The sequence below is a fragment of the Camelus bactrianus genome, chromosome 4 (genome assembly GCF_048773025.1).
Source record: "Camelus bactrianus isolate YW-2024 breed Bactrian camel chromosome 4, ASM4877302v1, whole genome shotgun sequence".
Taxonomy (NCBI): domain Eukaryota; kingdom Metazoa; phylum Chordata; class Mammalia; order Artiodactyla; family Camelidae; genus Camelus; species Camelus bactrianus.
Window position 1 is genome coordinate 13,888,891 of NC_133542.1, and position 17,182 is coordinate 13,906,072.

General features: G+C 34.6%; 1 protein-coding gene across 1 annotated transcript in view; it reads left to right on the forward strand.

Moving 5' to 3' along the window:
• The first annotated feature begins 973 nt into the window (after nucleotides 1-973).
• Nucleotides 974-17,182, forward strand: part of CAAP1 (caspase activity and apoptosis inhibitor 1) — a 44,645-nt gene continuing 28,436 nt past the window's right edge. The window contains exons 1-4 of the mRNA XM_010957904.3: nucleotides 974-1,373; nucleotides 5,339-5,539; nucleotides 6,376-6,460; nucleotides 7,291-7,366. Coding sequence (XP_010956206.3) covers nucleotides 1,071-1,373; nucleotides 5,339-5,539; nucleotides 6,376-6,460; nucleotides 7,291-7,366 — 665 coding nt within the window. The 5' untranslated portion in view covers nucleotides 974-1,070. The remainder of the gene's footprint in view (nucleotides 1,374-5,338; nucleotides 5,540-6,375; nucleotides 6,461-7,290; nucleotides 7,367-17,182) is intronic.

Sequence of the window (17,182 nt, forward strand, 5' to 3'; positions counted from 1 at the left end):
AAGAACTAGCATGAAAAGGCAATTTCTGAGCAAAGAAAGAAGAGAGAAAAGTTAGGAACACTGATATGCCAATAATATTTTTTTCCTACTCCTTTCCCTAACATAAGTAATTTACATTTAGAAGGTTGCTGTATTTATTTCAGTAGATAAATGGCTAAACTTAATATCAGACCACTTGATGATGAAGAAATAAAGTGTTTCAATCAGCAGAAAAGTGTTCAACACTGTAATTCAAGAATCGAAGTTAAAACTCTAATATTATCACATAATTAGAACAATTTTTAAAAAAGATTTCAGTTTATGAGTGACATTTTAAGTTGTCTCAGCCTTTTTCAAAGGAATTCGATTAAACAGGAAAAAAAATAAGATGCTAATATCCTTTGTTCAATTTCTTTATTTTGGGTCCAAAATAATGTAATTTTTTTCCTTAAGTTATTTACAGCGGCATTATTCTGGGATGTGACAAACTGTCAACAACCTAAATGCCAGTATCTGAATATTAAAGAAAATAACCATAATACTAGCGCCAAGTGCCTTTAGAAGTAAAAAGAAATGCCTAGGAATTAGTGTTAATAGGGAAAAACAAGAAGCACAAGACCCTATTCCTGCACAATTTCCTAAAGACACTGATAAAAAATATTCAGGTGATGATGATAATGAGATTTTCCCTAAATTTTCTTTACTGTTAGTGAAGGACAAATGAAATTGGAGAATAAAAAACTACATTTTTACCTTACTGCGTATTGTATATTGACAAAGATTGAAAAGCAATATCACTAAGGCAAAGGACATGTTGTAACGCTCCACTTTCTGCCCTTTGCAAACGTATGAAAACAAACAACAAAAACCAGCCAAGCTGCTCACCCTCCAGCACACTCAGGGGGACCTCCCCGGCTCGCAGGAGCAAAGTGATAGGCTGGCTCCGGCCCCGCCCCCAGAACCGCCTCCTGGCGTCAACAACGCGGTCGGAAGTGACGTCAAAGCTGCGACGCCAGAGCCCGCTGCTGCAGCGGATTTTCGGTGGATCTAGAGGCGGCGGGCTTTCCCCGAATGGTTGCAGCGGAGGGATCATGACGGGGAAGAAGTCTTCCCGGGAGAAGCGGCGCAAACGAAGCGGTCAGGAGGCGGCGGCGGCGCTGCTCGCGGCGCCGGACCTGGCCCCTGCCGTCGCTAGCAGCGGCAGTGGAAGTACCAGCGGCTGCGGGAGCGCCAGCGGCTGCGGGAGCGCCAGCGGCTGCGGGAGCGTCACTTGCTGTGGGAACACCAGCTTCAGTGGAAGTGTCGCGGGCGGTGGGAGCGGCGTGGAGCGCAGCGAGCGCCGGAAGCGGAGGAGCACTGACTCATCTTCCAGTGTCTCGGGCTCTTTGCTGCAGGTGCGTGCGCGCCGTTTTCGCCGCTTCTCAAAGCTGCTGTGTTTTCGAAGAAGGCGAGCTAGGAGCAGAATGTGGCCGCGGGATGCGGAGCCGGCTCTGTTAGCGCTGCGATCCTACAGGATCTTTAGCGGCCCGTGCTTTAAATCCGGGTGAACTCTGTACACCCACGTCTTGAACTTGAAAGTGTCTGCATTTGCTGATCATCTAATTCATATTGCTTTTGTCCCCTTCCACTCCTTCCACTGAGTCTCCCTGAAAAGTCTGTGTCAGGAGCTAGCCTTCAGTTCCCTTGCAAACCACGCTTTATTTCTCTCTTCATCCACATTAGGAGATGAGAAAATTGAGGCTCAGAGGTTAAGGAGGTTCAGGAAGTTTAACCACAGTCACAGTTTGTTAATAACGCCTACATTTGAAACCAGTATCTCATTATAAAAGCCATGTTCTTTATGCTCCATCGACCTCCCAAGATATTGCCATTTTTTTAAAAAAAGTTTTTTTATGATGAATTATAAAACAAATGCATAATACATACTTGAAATATGTACAACCTAGAAATGAAGGGAAAAACGTGGAGTCTCTCTTTAAGCCTCCCAGTTAATAGTTTGGTATCCAGCCTTTTCACTAATTCTTGTCAGGTATGTGTGCTGAAGTTCCTACACAAAAGTTGTATTGTGATATTCCCCCTCATTGAATTATATAATACCACTGGATTGTTCGGATGCGGGTCTTTCTGTATGCGGTACCTTATTTTTAAGTGACTGCAAGATATTCCATTTTAACTTTATTGATCAATAGTTTTTTTTTTCCGGTTTTCTTGCTATTACAGAAATAATCTGAAAATGGGCACCCTACTTGTATCTTGTGCAAGAATTACATTAGGTTAGACTCTAAAGTGAAATTGCTAGGTCAAAGTATGCATTTTAAAAGATTTGGTGGGAACCACCAAACGCTTTCTCAAAGAGCCTTTACTGATTTGTAGTCTAAACAGTATATAAAAATACCCATTTCTGCAAATTTTCACTATACATTAAAAAAATTTGTTAGCTTAATGGGTGAAATTAATATTTTCATGTATCTTTTCCCAATTAATAGTGAAATTGAACATTTTAATATTTTTATTTGCCATTTGAGTCCTTATGTAAATTGAATATATATATGCTCTGCCTATTTTTCCTTTTGGTGGTTTTCAACTTTTTGCTGATAAGTTCTGAATCTCTCATAGAGTCCTGCTTCTAATCTTTTGTGTAACATATAGTGTAAATGTTGCCTATCTTTTGTCTATATGGTATATTGAAACTTTGGTTTCTTTGTGGTCAAGTATTCTTTTCCTTTGCCTTCAGAATTTTGTGTTTCTTAGAAAAATCTTTCCTGTTCCAAGATTATAAAACTATTCTGTATTTTCTTCTAATATGTTTTAACATTGCAACTCTTAAGCTGGGAGTTATGGAATAAAGAAGGCCATTTATTTTTATGTAATTTCTTATATCTAGCCATATTATTAATTATTAATTTAAAATTCACTGAGAAAAATTTGTGCTAAGAGTGAGTTTGGTCCCTTTTTCTGCCCTAATATTTCTTATTTTTTTGCTCTTTTGTGTTACCTAAGACTTTTAGTGTAGTGTTGAACACAGACATTGATGGTAGGCATTCTTCTATTGAGGGAAGATAGCTAGTTTTCCACCAATATGTATACTTGCCATAGATTCTGAAAGATACCTTTGATCAACTTAAGGAAATTTTCTTTAATTCCTAATTTGCTGAGGATTGTAGAGTTTTATCAGATGCTTTTATGGCATTCTGTTGAGATGATCGTGCAATTTTCCTGCTTTCATCTGATAATGTAATGTTATTGATAAATTAACTTGTATTTAACTGTCCTTGCAGTCTTGGGATCAGTCCTATTTGACTTGTTGATTTGGTTGTTGCACTCGGCTGAAATTCAGTATTTTTACTTTTGTGTCTATGTTCTTAAGTTAAATCAGCTTTTAGTTTTTATTTTTGTAGTTATCCTGTCTGATTTTGGTATCAAGATTATGCTAGCCTCATGGATTGAGTTGGAAAGCTTTGCATTGTTTCTGTGTTTCCAGAGTAGTTTATATCTTTTTCTCAAAGGTTTGTCAGAATCTGACCATTGGTCCATACAGCTGTCTGGGGTTGGTGGGTTTTATTAGAGGTAGTTTTTTTTTCCCCTCTTAACTCAACACCCCCTTTTTTTCTTTTTCAAATTCTTTGCTATTTATAGATCTATTCAGTTTTTCCACCTCTTCTAGATTCATTTTGGATATCACCATTCCTATCTTAAATTGTTTCGATATCTTCAGTACTCTTCATTATGATGGGATACCAGCAATGCTAAGTATTTTGTAGACATTTGCATACAGAACTAAACCCTACTTCTAATGAGAAGTAAGTATAATTATGAAGGAAAAAAAGTAATTATTACGTATTAGGCATGTAGATAACACTAGAATTTCGACAATGACATTTTGTCTGTTTTGTATCGCATTCCCTATTGTTGTTAACAGTTTTATAGAGATATAATTCACATACTGTGCAGTTCAGCCATTTAAAGTACACAGTTCACAGATTTGAGTATATTCACAGAGTGGTGCAACTATTGCTTAGTCAATTTTGAAACATTTTCATCATCCCCTAAGGAAACCCTCTGTGTAACTTTGAGCTGTCATTCCTAATACCCCGCACCCCATTCCATCCCTAGGCAATCACTAATTCAGTTTGTATTTCTATAGACTTAAAGATTTCTGTGTTATGGGCATTTTATATGAATGGAATCATATCATACATGATCTTTTATGACTGGCTTCTTTCGCTTAGCATAATCTTTTTTCAGAGTCTCTCCATGTTGTTAAACCTATCAGTACTTCATTCCTTTTTATAGCTGAATAATATTCATTGTATGGCTAACATCACATTTGATTTTTTATTTATCACTTGATAGACATTTATTATGAATAATGCTGCTGTGAACATTTGTGTACAAGTTTTTGTGCAGACAGTATGGTTACATTTCTTTTGGATATACATCTAGGAATGGAATTACTAGAGCATATGGTAACTTTATAAGGAAATACCAAACTTTTCCAAAACAAAACAGCTGCAACATTTTATATCCTACTAGCAGTGTATGGGATTTCCAGTTTCTCCACATCCTTGCTAACACTTAAGTTACTTTGTGAACCATTAAAACAAGATCTAATCTTCTTTATTTTTTCAGTCTAATTATCATAGTAGTCTTTAAAACTGGCCTGTTTTAAAACTACTTTTTAAACAATTGCATTAGAAAATGTAAAAAGGAAACCTACCTAACCTGTATAGTTAGGGAAGATGTTCTTGAGGAAATGACCTTTAAATTGACTTCTGAGTTTGTTCATCTTGGGAATATAGTGTGGTAGGGGACGTGGGGAGGAAAGGCTCTTCTAGACAGAACAATGTGTACAGAAGCCCTGCTAGACAGAACAATGTGTACAGAAGCCCTGCCTGTATGAGATGAAGGGAAAACACGTTATGTTTGAGTAATTCAAAAAAAGTCCTTGTGTCTGGAACAGACTGAGCCTGAAAGGCCAGATAGGCTGTATCATTGTAAGAACAGAGGGAAGTCATGAAGACTATAAATGGGGAGGATGAGTGTATGTACATTTTATAAAATCCATTCTGGTAACAGTGTACAAAACAGGTTGTATTTTGATACAGTCAGATATTGGGTATAGTTTCATTTGTGTGTCCTAAGGTATTATCTCTTCCTTTTAGATCAACTTACTGAGTTACAGTGTGGAGAGTGAGATCAAAGAATACTGAGCAATTAAATATTTTTTCCTATGGTTTTAAGTAAATAATCTGTGCAAACAAGGTATTTGGAAATGTTTAGTGCAGAAGAATTTATTAAATGAAAATGTATGACATTATACATGTATTTCTATTATTTTATGGTTCTTTATCTCTTTTAGGAAACCAAGTATCTTTTGCCAACTCTGGAAAAGGAATTATTCTTGGCGGAGCACAGTGACCTTGAAGAAGGTGGATTGGACCTGACTGTAGCATTAAAACCAGTCAGTTTCTATATATCAGACAAAAAAGAAATGCTTCAGCAGTGTTTCTGTATCATAGGAGAGAAGAAGTTACAGAAGATGCTTCCTGATGTGTTAAAGGTATTTCATGCATTATCAAACTATACATATATACAGAAATATACAAAAACCTTTTTTGTAACAGTCGTTTTACTTAATGGAAATTATAACTGGGTGTTTTCAACTAAAACAAGCTACTCCAAAAAGATATAAAAAAGGAATTTTGGAGAACTATAAAAGGCCTTGTATATTTCAAAATTTGCCACGAAGAAATGGGGCAATTTATTGTATTTAGATAAGGAGTTTTTTGACCTGCTGGAAATAATTCTATTAAAGATAGGCAATTTAAGTAACTAAATTAGAAGTATAATGATTCTTTCTGATGCTTTTAAGAAATAACATACTGCTGTGTAACAGTAACAATGATAGTTGGTAACAGCTTGTATTTCATTAAATTCATAAATGTTTTCATATATTTATTTCTGAAAATTATCGAGAGAAATATGTGGTATTCTACTTTTACAGGAAATAAGGCTTGGACAAGTTAAACCCAACATTATATCTATCTAAGCTGTATGGAGCCAGGTCTTGAACATTTAAGCCTTTAGAGGAATTATGTAATATAAATAGATTGCTATTGAGACTATCTGGGCACCTGACTTACTCTTTAGTTCTTTCTTCCATAATAAACATGATTTTATATATTTCCATCAACTCTCTATAAATTATAAGGCTTGCATGGTGACTGGCAGTTATTCAGAGTTCATCCCTCATGGGATGAAAGATTTATGTGGCTTTTAATTTGTTTTACTGTAAGATTTTGCTGAGTAGACTTTTTTTCTTAATGATTGCTGTTTTCTAGTTTATGTTGGTACAGTATTACACAAATGCATTTTTTAAAATGTCATTTTCTTTAGAACTGTTCAATAGAAGAAATTAAAAAACTGTGCCAGGAACAGTTAGAGCTCCTGTCTGAAAAAAAAATCTTGAAGATTCTTGAGGGTAAGAATGCACATTTCTACCTTCTGTTAACTTATTATTACTTTAATACTATAGCATAAATCCTGAGGTATTCTTTTTCTTACCTGACTGTTTAACTTCATTATTGGGTAATCACTGAGTATTTTTACTTCTGTTTGTACAGAAATATAGTTTACATATCAGAATAGCATCTCAAGAATTGACTTTTTGATGTGTGTATGGTATTTCCAAATCAACTGTATAGGTAAGAACATAAGTTTGCGCACAGTAAGCAAATGAAGTAAGAAATGTTTTCCCAAAATTCTGTAAACAGTTAATTATTGAGAAGGCAAAGACATCTCTTAAAATAATTTTTTATTTTCTGCTTTAGATTCTTACTGCTTTTAATTACCTGTTGTGTACTGTTTTTCCTGTACTATGACTCAGATGCACAGTTAGAAAAATTTCTTGCAGATTGCTAACCTTATCTGTCTGCCTGAAATATGACTCTTCTTTGTGATACATTCCCTATAAATTTTGGCTTTTTTAAGCATTTTTTTTTTTAACTTTACAAAGATTTTAGCATTAGCATCACAAGAGAAGGAACAAAAAAAATGGAGACTTAATTTCCAGAGATAATGTGTTTTTTATATGTAAAATGGCTTGATGGAATCTGTAATTGTTGATAATAGATGTATACATGTGTAAATCATTTTAAATATAAGCAATTAAAAATGTCATCTTTCAACAACTGTCAAGTTCTTTAATTTGCATCACTTTTATAGATGACATATTTTGTATAATGATGAAATCATTCTGACATTTTATAAACATGCTTTTAATTTTTTAATGTCATTTATGTCATTCATAAGGTGACAATGGTATGGACTCTGATATGGAAGAAGAGGCTGATGATGGCTCAAAGATGGGGTCTGACCTAGTTAGTCAGTAAGTTAAAAACTTCCATTTTCATTTCAAAGTTTTTTTGTTATTCCTTTGGTGATTTCTTATCTCAAGAATGTGATTGTTTTTCTGTGTTCTATGTATATAAAATTATTCAATATTGGATTGATGTGTTCATTTGTAATGATTGGTCCTCTTGGCATATGTGAGGATAGAATTAATTGCTTTCAAGATTAAGATGATTTTCTTAAACCTCCTGAACAGCAGGGATGCCGACCTGAGGCAGGATCACATCTCTCTTTTGGAATTTGAATATATGTACTACTGGTGATGTCAACTATTTATTAAGTACTTATTCTACCAAACGTTATATTATTAGCTTTGAATACTTATCTCACTGAATTCTTCTGCATATCTGTTAATCTTTGGGGCTAATAGCCTCATTTCACAGATGAGATAGTAAGGTGATTCCTTTTTTATAGGTGCATTTAATTTGATTATTGTGGTGATAAAAATGTATGTAATGTTCTGGAATGCTGACTGATCAAAAGCAACATGTTAATTTTTTTTGTAGGTTATTCTGCTCTGCTGCAGCTTATCAAACTTTTACCCACTGATTTTACCAAATTATTGATGATTTTTTGACAAAACAACTATTTTTTGGTAGTTGCCAAAGACTGACTTGTATATCTCTTTGCAAAGTTTGGCTATATGCAATAGCACAAATAAAAACAGATAACCAGCAGCAGTAGCATAAATGGGTAGCACATATTTAACCTGAAATCTTGAGTATTTTTTCCTTTCTAATAGAATGCTATTGGGTAAGAGTTGCTGAAAAAGAACAATCTCATTTCATAAGTTGTGGAGAGCATCAAATAATCTACTTGAAAAACTCACATTGCTTGCCTGCCTCATAATCAGTAGATTTTTGGTCATCATGTACATCTTGCCCAAGAATGTCACAGGGTGATTTATACATAACTATGAAATAGAAAGTGTACACATTTCTAAAGTCTTACTATTGGCTTTGCTTCAAAATACTAAACTTTAAATGTTTATGTAGTATACTAATCTTTGTCACTGAATTCATATAGCATTCATTATTTTTTTTTTTCATACAATGAATTGCTAAAAAAAAATAATGGACTGGCTTTCTGGTTGGATTTCAGGTGAAATGTACTTAAAGCCAGAGCTCTTCCTCAGTATTTGATTTTTCCAACTTTTTTTCTTAATACAGATAAGTGCTACATTTGTATCTGTCTGTTTAAATTCTGTTGTGTTTCACTCCTAACCTTCTAGTGTGGCAAATCATGTTTCTATTAAGCATTACTTAATTGGTAATACTAAGGAATAATTCTGTAATTGAGTTTTGTACTCACTGAATATGGATCATTCCTCGTCTCTTAATGTGCCCCAAATGCAGCTTCATTTTCCAGATACCTTGTTACAAAATAAAGTGTTTCATCATTAGGTGCAAAAAAAAAAAAGTAGTGCTGAAAATAGTTTAGTTAGTTAAACATTTATAAGGTTTGTCATCTTTTAGTACTTTCTTAAATGATCTAGATCATTTTGCTTCTTGATGGTACTTTTCATAGAGAATCCCGGATTAGACTTTTGCTTGATTGTATTTGTTTTGCCTTTGTTCAGGTATGTTTAATTTTCCCAGTTTTTGAGTTGTTGTCACGGTTAAGTCCTTTATCTTTCACACCTGAACTAGTGCTACCTTCTCTACTGTTAGAAGCCATTTAATAAATAGCCAATTAGTTTAGAAATTTAATTCTTTAAAAAAAATTACAACAAAATACAATATTTGACTTCTGAACTTTTCTAATAAAGAAATGTGATTAGATTCAAAATGACTGTTGTGAAGAACCCACTTTTACAATGTGACCATAAGACAGGTCATGTTAGCTTTTCGATGCTGCAGTGAGCAGGTTGAATAATCAGACATATTACTAAAAATTGTCATAATAGCCATATGTGGACCTGATAAGTGCCAGATCCTTGAGATTCTTTTGAATTATGTGAGAATATAGGCTTAAAAATTTATATTTCTAAGCTACCAGATGCCAAATAAATAATAATACTAAAGCTAACACTTACTGAACATTGTATGCCACTGTTCTAATCTTTGTAAACTTTGTATGCCTTCATTCACTCATTAGGTTTATATAACAGCCTTGTGAGGCAGGTGGTATTAGCATCACCATTTCACAGATGGAAAAATAAGGTCCCAAAAGATTTGTGTGCCTGAGGCCACACAAATGAATATGAAAGTAGGAGGCAGTGTTAGTTATGAAGAGACTGTAGCATTCATGCAAATGTACCTGGGTTTGAAACACTTAACTTTCCCTAAAATGTAGGTAAATCCTTGCTTCAATAGGATTATTGGGCTTAAACAAGCTAATTTGACTAGTTGTTATTTTTTAAAAATATTTTGTTATTAATAATCTTAGTTATGAATGGGGAGATACAGTGCAGTGTGAAACTATGAATGTAGGAAAGTGTTGGCTTTAACCCATGTTCCTGACTCTTCCTTCCCGTAAGTCTTCTTTGGAGCAATAGAATAAGCTAAGTGTGAAGACTGGTGGAGCCAAGGAAGGGGGTCTGAGGTTTGCAGTGTTCTGTAGATACCCAGGAGATTGTGGAGATAGGGAAGTTCATTTTCTTTGGGGCATTGAGCAAAATCTGAGGCACATGATAAAGCCAGTGATTTGCCTTTTGTCTAAGCCTTAGGTGGCTGCTTAAGAGAGCTCAGCTAGCAGAATCCTTTGTATCTTATTGAAATATATGACACCTTCCTATTCACTTTGTGCTTAGAGGGACAATTCAGTCCTGTTAATCTGTATACAGGAGAACTGAACTGTTGGGCAGACTCAAAAACCTCCTTTGGGTGCTTCAACAAAGGGTTAAGTTTGTTAACATGTTTGGTACTTGGTGCTGAAAATTTCCATGTTTTCTATTACCTGCTGGTTTTTTACTCTGTAATAGATGCCAGTAGTTTGACCTGTCTGGATGCTGGGGGAACAGTTATGAGTTGGCAAGGAACAATGAAAGGAATTCAGTAATTTGAGAGAGGAAAACAAAGCTGAATAAGTTGAACAGGAAGCTTCTGTGGAACACGGAATTAATAGACTATAGGAAAGAAGACTTTAGCAAAGTCACAAAAACTCTCAAAGAAATACAATTAGAGCCCAAATATAGTTGGAGGAATTAAAAAAAAAAATCTGAATTCCTGTAGAAGACAAACTGATAAAGAGATCAGTTATACGGGGGCTAAGTCATGGTCCTAAGAAATCAAATTGAATAAACAATAGAGAAAAACCACACACAAAAAGTGTAAATCCTTATGTATAGCTCATGGGTACATAAGGCAGAAGGCAGTTTTACACCTGTCCTGAACGTACTAGAAATTCTAGAAAGAGAAACAAATAGCTGGAAAAGTAGTAAAGAAATGATAGAATTAAAATTTTTGATTTGGCCTTAAGACTGTAAGGGCAAGGATAATGAGAAAGGATTATCATGTTATGGGCTGTATTGTGTCCCTACAAAATTCATATGCGGAAGTCTCTAACTCCTAGCATCTCAGGATGTATTCTCATTTGGAGACAAGGTGATTTTTAAAGAGGTGATTAAGTTAATCCAGTCAGATTGGTATCCTTATAAGAAGAGATCTGAGTACACTGAGAGATACCAGGGATAGGGACAGACAGAAAAAAACTATGTGAGGACATAGTCAGAAGGCAGCCACCTGCAAGCCAAGGAGAAGCTTCAGGAGAAATTGAAACCTGCAGACACCTTGATCTTCGACTTCTGGCTTCTAGAACTGTGAGAAGTACATTGCTGTTGTTGAAGCCAGCCAGTCTTTGGTGTTTTGTTACGGCAGCCCTAGCACACAAATACAAACGTGTGTGTGTGTGTGTGTAATTTTTCTCCTCAAATGTTTTATTTTGGAAAACTTCAAAGTTACATAAAAGTTGAAAGAATGATAATGAACATCCAGATGCCCTCTGGCTAGATAAGCAACATTAACATTTTGCCATTTTTGCCCTCTGTCTCTCTCCTTATATTTATTCTTTTCCCCCCAGAACCATTTGTGTTAGTTTGCTAGGGCTTTCGTGGCAAAGTACCACAGATTGGCTAGCTTAAACAACAGAAATTTATTTTCTCATGGCTCTGGAGGCTGAAAGTCCAAGATCAAGGTACTGGCCGGGTTGTTTTCTCTGAGGCCTCTCCCCTTGGCTTGCAGATGGCCACCCTCTTGCTGCCTTATCACTTGTGTCTCTCTGTGTGTGCGTCCCCCTGGTGTCTCTTCCTGCGTCCTAATCTCTTTTTAAAAAGACAGCAGTCAGATTGGATTAGGCCTACCATAATAATGGCCTCATTTTAACTTAGTTAGCTCTTTAAAGTCCCTATTTCCAAAACAGATACATTCTCAGGTACTGGGGTTAGGGCTTCATATATGAATTTTTTGTGGGGTGGCAGTTCAGCTCATAAACTACATTTAAAAAGAATTTGCGGGTGTCATAACATTTCTTGCTTAAACAGTTCAGTTTTCCCTTTGTAAAAATGAGAGTCTCCTACATAGCCATGATACCATCGTCACTCTTCAGAAAATAAACAGTAGTTCGAGTAATATATTGCCCATATAAAATTTCCCCAAGTACCAAAAAAATTTTATAAGGAATTTATCTGATTAATAAAGTCTGATCTAGGATCCAGTTAGAATTCATGTGTTCCACTCAATTGTTAGTATTACAAAGCTGAATTTAAAGAGAAGATTTAGATATGAGAGCTAAAAGATTCCTGACTAGCCCAGGAATTTAGTTCACATCTTGAAAGAATTAAAAAACAAATAAAATAAACCAGAAGAAACTTAGGAAAATGAAACAACAATGGTAAACGTTAAAACTAAAGAAATAGAAAGCAAGCAAACAAAAAAGGATAAATACATTTATAAACTTGATTTTTGTAAAGACAAGAAAATAAGGTGAACTCTTCTTGGGTCTGATTAAGGAAGCAAGTGGAGAGCAGTTCCAACTGAGATTAGCAAAGAAGGAGGAGACAGAATCAAAGGTATGTCTGAGTTTAAAAGGATAATGAGAATCGACATGCAGCCTTGTATACACAAATTTGAAACTAGCAAATGGATGGTTTCCTGTCAAAATGCAAATTAACCAGATTAACTTCTACACAAAGTGGAAAACTTGAAGAGTTTGACAAAGAAGAAATTAGTAAGGCGAATAGAGATCTGTTGAAAAAGCACCAAGACAAGGTGAACGCACAACTGAATCATTACTTAACATAAGTCAGTACATGAATGTGTTTATAGCTAATAAAACATTCAGTAATGCCATCTGTTATTATTTTCAAACAGATTATACATGTGTTATTTAAATTAGTCCAAGCCCTGGAAAAAGATGAAAAGCTCTTCAGTTTACTTTATGATTTCTGCATTGCTTTAAATATTCCAAATTTCATAAATAGCACCAAAGAAGTGTATGGGGGATTGCAGGCCTTCTAACTTGTGAATTTGGATGTAAAAAATATAAGTACAACATTAATATATGGAATCCAGCAGTGTATTAGACTACTGACCAAGTAGGATTTACTCCAGGAATTTACAGGAGACTTAATTAGAAAGTCAGTTAGCATAATTCATACCAACAAATTAAAGGAGAAAAATTACATGATCAGATAAGTAGATGCTAAAAAGTCCTTTGATAATATTCAGCAGTCATGTCTAATATAATCTGTAGGTAAAAAAAATATAGTAGAAAACTACTCAGATATGATAATGACCATTTGACAAACTTAACTACCCACTTGGTGAATTAAAATGAGGAATCAGGACCATTAATTTTCAACATTTCTTGGAGGTTCTAGCAAATGCGATTAGACTAAAAAAAAAAAAAAAGAAGATGGGTGGTGGGATGTAATTAACTGGTATGATAAACTTTGGAAAGGAAAAAATAAAAGTATCTTTCTTTCCAGTTTATAAGATTACAAACCTAGAACACTGAGAGAGTCTAGTTTTTTAACAGAAGACTAGAATTTTAAGAGGGACTATATGTAAGATAAGCATTAAAAATCAACAGCTTTTCTTTCTTATAGCAGAAACATTTATAAAGGGAATGTATTAGGGTTTTTCAGAGAAACAGAACCTATAGGGTATGTATAGATATATAAAAGTAGATTATGGAAGTTGGCTCATATGGTTATGGATGCCAAGAAGTCCCATAGTCTGCTGATCAGCTGTATGTAAGCTAGAGAACCAGGAAAGCCACTGGTGGTGGCATAATACAGTCTGAGTCTGAAGGCCAGAGAATCAGGGGCCTGATGGTGTAAGTCTGAATATGACTCCAAAGGCCTGAGGACCAGGAGTGTCCATGTCCCAGGGCAAAAAGAGAAATGAATATCTCAGCTCAAGCAGAGAGAACTAATTCTTCCTTCTTCTAGCTTTTTGTTCTAGCCTTTAGAGGACTGAATGATGCCTACTCACACTGGGAGGTCATATGCTTTACTCACTTCACCAATTCAAATGCTAATCTCTTTCAGGAATACCCTTATAAATGCACACAGAAATAATGTTTTTCCAGTTATCAGCATTCCTTAGCCCAGTCAAGGTGACACATAAAATTAATCATCACAGGGAATATTCAAAAATTCTCTTCATAATAGCTATAAAAACTATGGTAATGTTTTCAAATACATTTAATAAGAAACTTATAAAGAAAATTATAAAATCTTACTAAAAGACAAAAAAAATCATGATCTGAAAGAATAGAATACTAATCAGTGGTGGTGGTGGGTGGGGGGAGTTCTTCAATAGAACTAAAAACCCAGAAACCATAAGAGAAAAAAAGATATATTTGTGTGAAAAAATTTTTTTTAAGTTTGAATGTTAAAACAGTTCATAACCAAATAAAAAAATCTAGAAATACTTGGAAGCAAGGTATAACAATTCTAATATTAGTCAAGATTGAATTCAGGGTAAAAAGATTTACGTGAGACAATTAAGGGCAGTTTATAATAATAAAATGTGAAATCCAGAAAGATGAACTAATTGTTAGTAATATATGCCTTAGATATACTGCATCTGTGTATCTTTTATAAGGCAAAAATTGCAAGAATCATGATGCAAAACAGAAAGAAATGCATGAGAATCTATAACTCAGTTTCTTCTCTTTCATCCCTCATGATACATCTACTGAAGGAGAAGGAAAAATAAGGATACTGAAGACCTAAGTGATCTAATTGATTTAGATTATACTCTGTTCTCTGAAAACAGAAAACATACCTGCTGTGGAATATTTGCAAAAATTGATAATAATTTTGGTCATAAAATGTCAGTAAAGTCCTCAAAGAAAAAGTTCAGAAATTATCCTAATTTTAGGCCAGAAGCCTAAAATGACAAAAAGAGGCTGGGAAACTTAACAACATACGTATTTTAAAACTCAATAGCTTTTAGGTCAAAGAGGAATTACAAACTCTCTATAAACTAATAAATACATCACCAGTTTTGTGGAATATGGCCAAAGTAGTACTCAGAAGAAAATTTTAGTCTTAAATATATATTATTAATCCCCAAATAATTAAAGATAGTAAACTAAGCATCTAACTCAAGAAATGGAAAAAACAAAACAAAACAATAAAATAAACTTTTAAAAACAAAAGCATATGGATAATGGCATACTTAATTGTGAAAGACTGTATGTTTTCTCAGATAGGAACAAGAGAGAATATCCACTCTCACCACTCCGATTTTTTTCAACAATGCACTGGAAGTCCTGACAGAGTAAGGCAGGGAAAAGAAATAAAGGAATATCTATTTGCAGAAGACGTAATGTCTTAATGTGCCAGGCTGCCATAACAAAATACTACAGACTATTTATAAACAACAGAAATGTATTTCCTAGTTCTGAAGGCTGGAAATCTGAGATCAGGGTGCCAGCATGTGTTTGCTGAGGGCTCTCTTCTGGATTGCAGACTCCTTGTATTCTCACCTGGTGGGAGGGGCTTTGAGATCTGTGGAAAATCTTTCAGAAGAGCACAGATCCCATTTATGAGAGTTTCAGTCTCATGACATAATTATCTCCCAAGGACCCCTCCTACTAGTACCATCACCTTTGAGGGTTAGCATATCAGTATATGAACTTCGTGGGGGGATACAAACATGCAGATCATAGCACATAGCCACCTATGTAAAACATCTCAAGAATCTACCAAACCAAACCAAACAAAACAAAAAAACCTACAACACATTTATGGTAGACAGAATAATAATACTCCCACAGAGATGTCTACATTCTAATCTCCACACCTATGAATATGTCATTTTACATAGCAAAGGTATGATTAAATTAATGATTCTGAGAGATGTTTATCCTGGATTATCCATTCAGGATCTTGTGAGCACAATGGTCTCTATAAGAGGGAGGTAAGAAGGTCAAAGGCAGCCAAAAGAGATGGGAGGTGGAAGCAGAGGTTGGAGTAATGTACTTTGAAGATTAGAGAATGGAGCCCCAAGCTAAGGGACACAGGCAGCCTTTTAGAAGCTAGAAAAGACAGGGAAATGGATTCTTCCCTGGAATCTCCAGAAGAAATGCAGCACTACCTACATCCTGACTCTGGTGTCCTAAGACTCATTTAGGATTTCTGACCTCCAGAACTGTAAGAGGATAAATTCATGTTGCTTTAAGCCATTAAATCTGTGGTAATTTGTTACAGTGGCAATAGAAAACTAATGCAAGGTACTTGATTAAAACCTAGACATCAGCCAAAGTTATAGATTGTTGTCTATAGTCATAGAGATGTTTTGCTCAATTTAAACATTAAAAAATTTTTCAAGTGGTTTCCAACACTTAAAAACCAAGTGATAGTACACCAAAAGTTAGATTTCTGAGTTGTTTGAAAATAAGGTCACACTCTTTTCGTGTGGCCCATATGTATTTCACTGTGCTATTTAGTACTTCATTTGCCTGTATGTTGAATGTACAAAGTGTCTATAAAATGAAACTTATTCAAAGGAAAATACATAAAGGCCAAAGGTTGGCTTAGGAACCAGTTATATCAGTTTGTCAGTGTCTTATCAACTGAGACATGTACCTTTACTTATTTATCCCAATTTTGATGAACAAAAATAATTCAAAGAAGTCTAAATAAAGCAATCTGTGTTGTTAAAAACACATGAAAATATTGATATTTCTTTTAATGGGCAACTTACACACTTTTATTATAGCGTTTATGGGAAAGAACTTAACATTAATATCATCTTAGAATTGTCGAAGAAACTGTGAAGTGACAACTTTCATTATGAGGTTTGTGTATGTATATTGTATTTTATATGCCCTATGTAAATCACTTTTCTTATAAACCACGAAAGGTTTTAAGATACAGAAGTACACACAAACGTTTATGCACAAGTAAAAAAAATTCTAAAATTATCTCTTCAGTTTTATATGGTCTTCTCACATTGCCAGCTTTGTGTTCAAGTTTATTTATCTTCTAAGGTCAGCTTTCAGATATATTTTGTTTCCCCCAAACTCTTTTGATCTCTACTGCTTTTTAAAATTTTGATTACTTACTCTTATTTATGTTACAGTAGTTCTTTTTTAATACCAAAAATAACAAGAAAGTAGTAGTTATAAGAAAAATTTGACAGTGTACTACTTTGAAACTTGAAAGTAGTGAGTGTTAATTTATGACAATTTTAATAGGAATAAGATGTAGGGACTATAAAGATAGAATATCCAGTTTCTAAATACCTTTTTAAAAAGGTGAAGAATGGGATTATCACCTTAGTTCACCTTAGGTAAGTAAATGAGCAAATTTGTATTGAGGTAGTCTGAAAACTTTAAC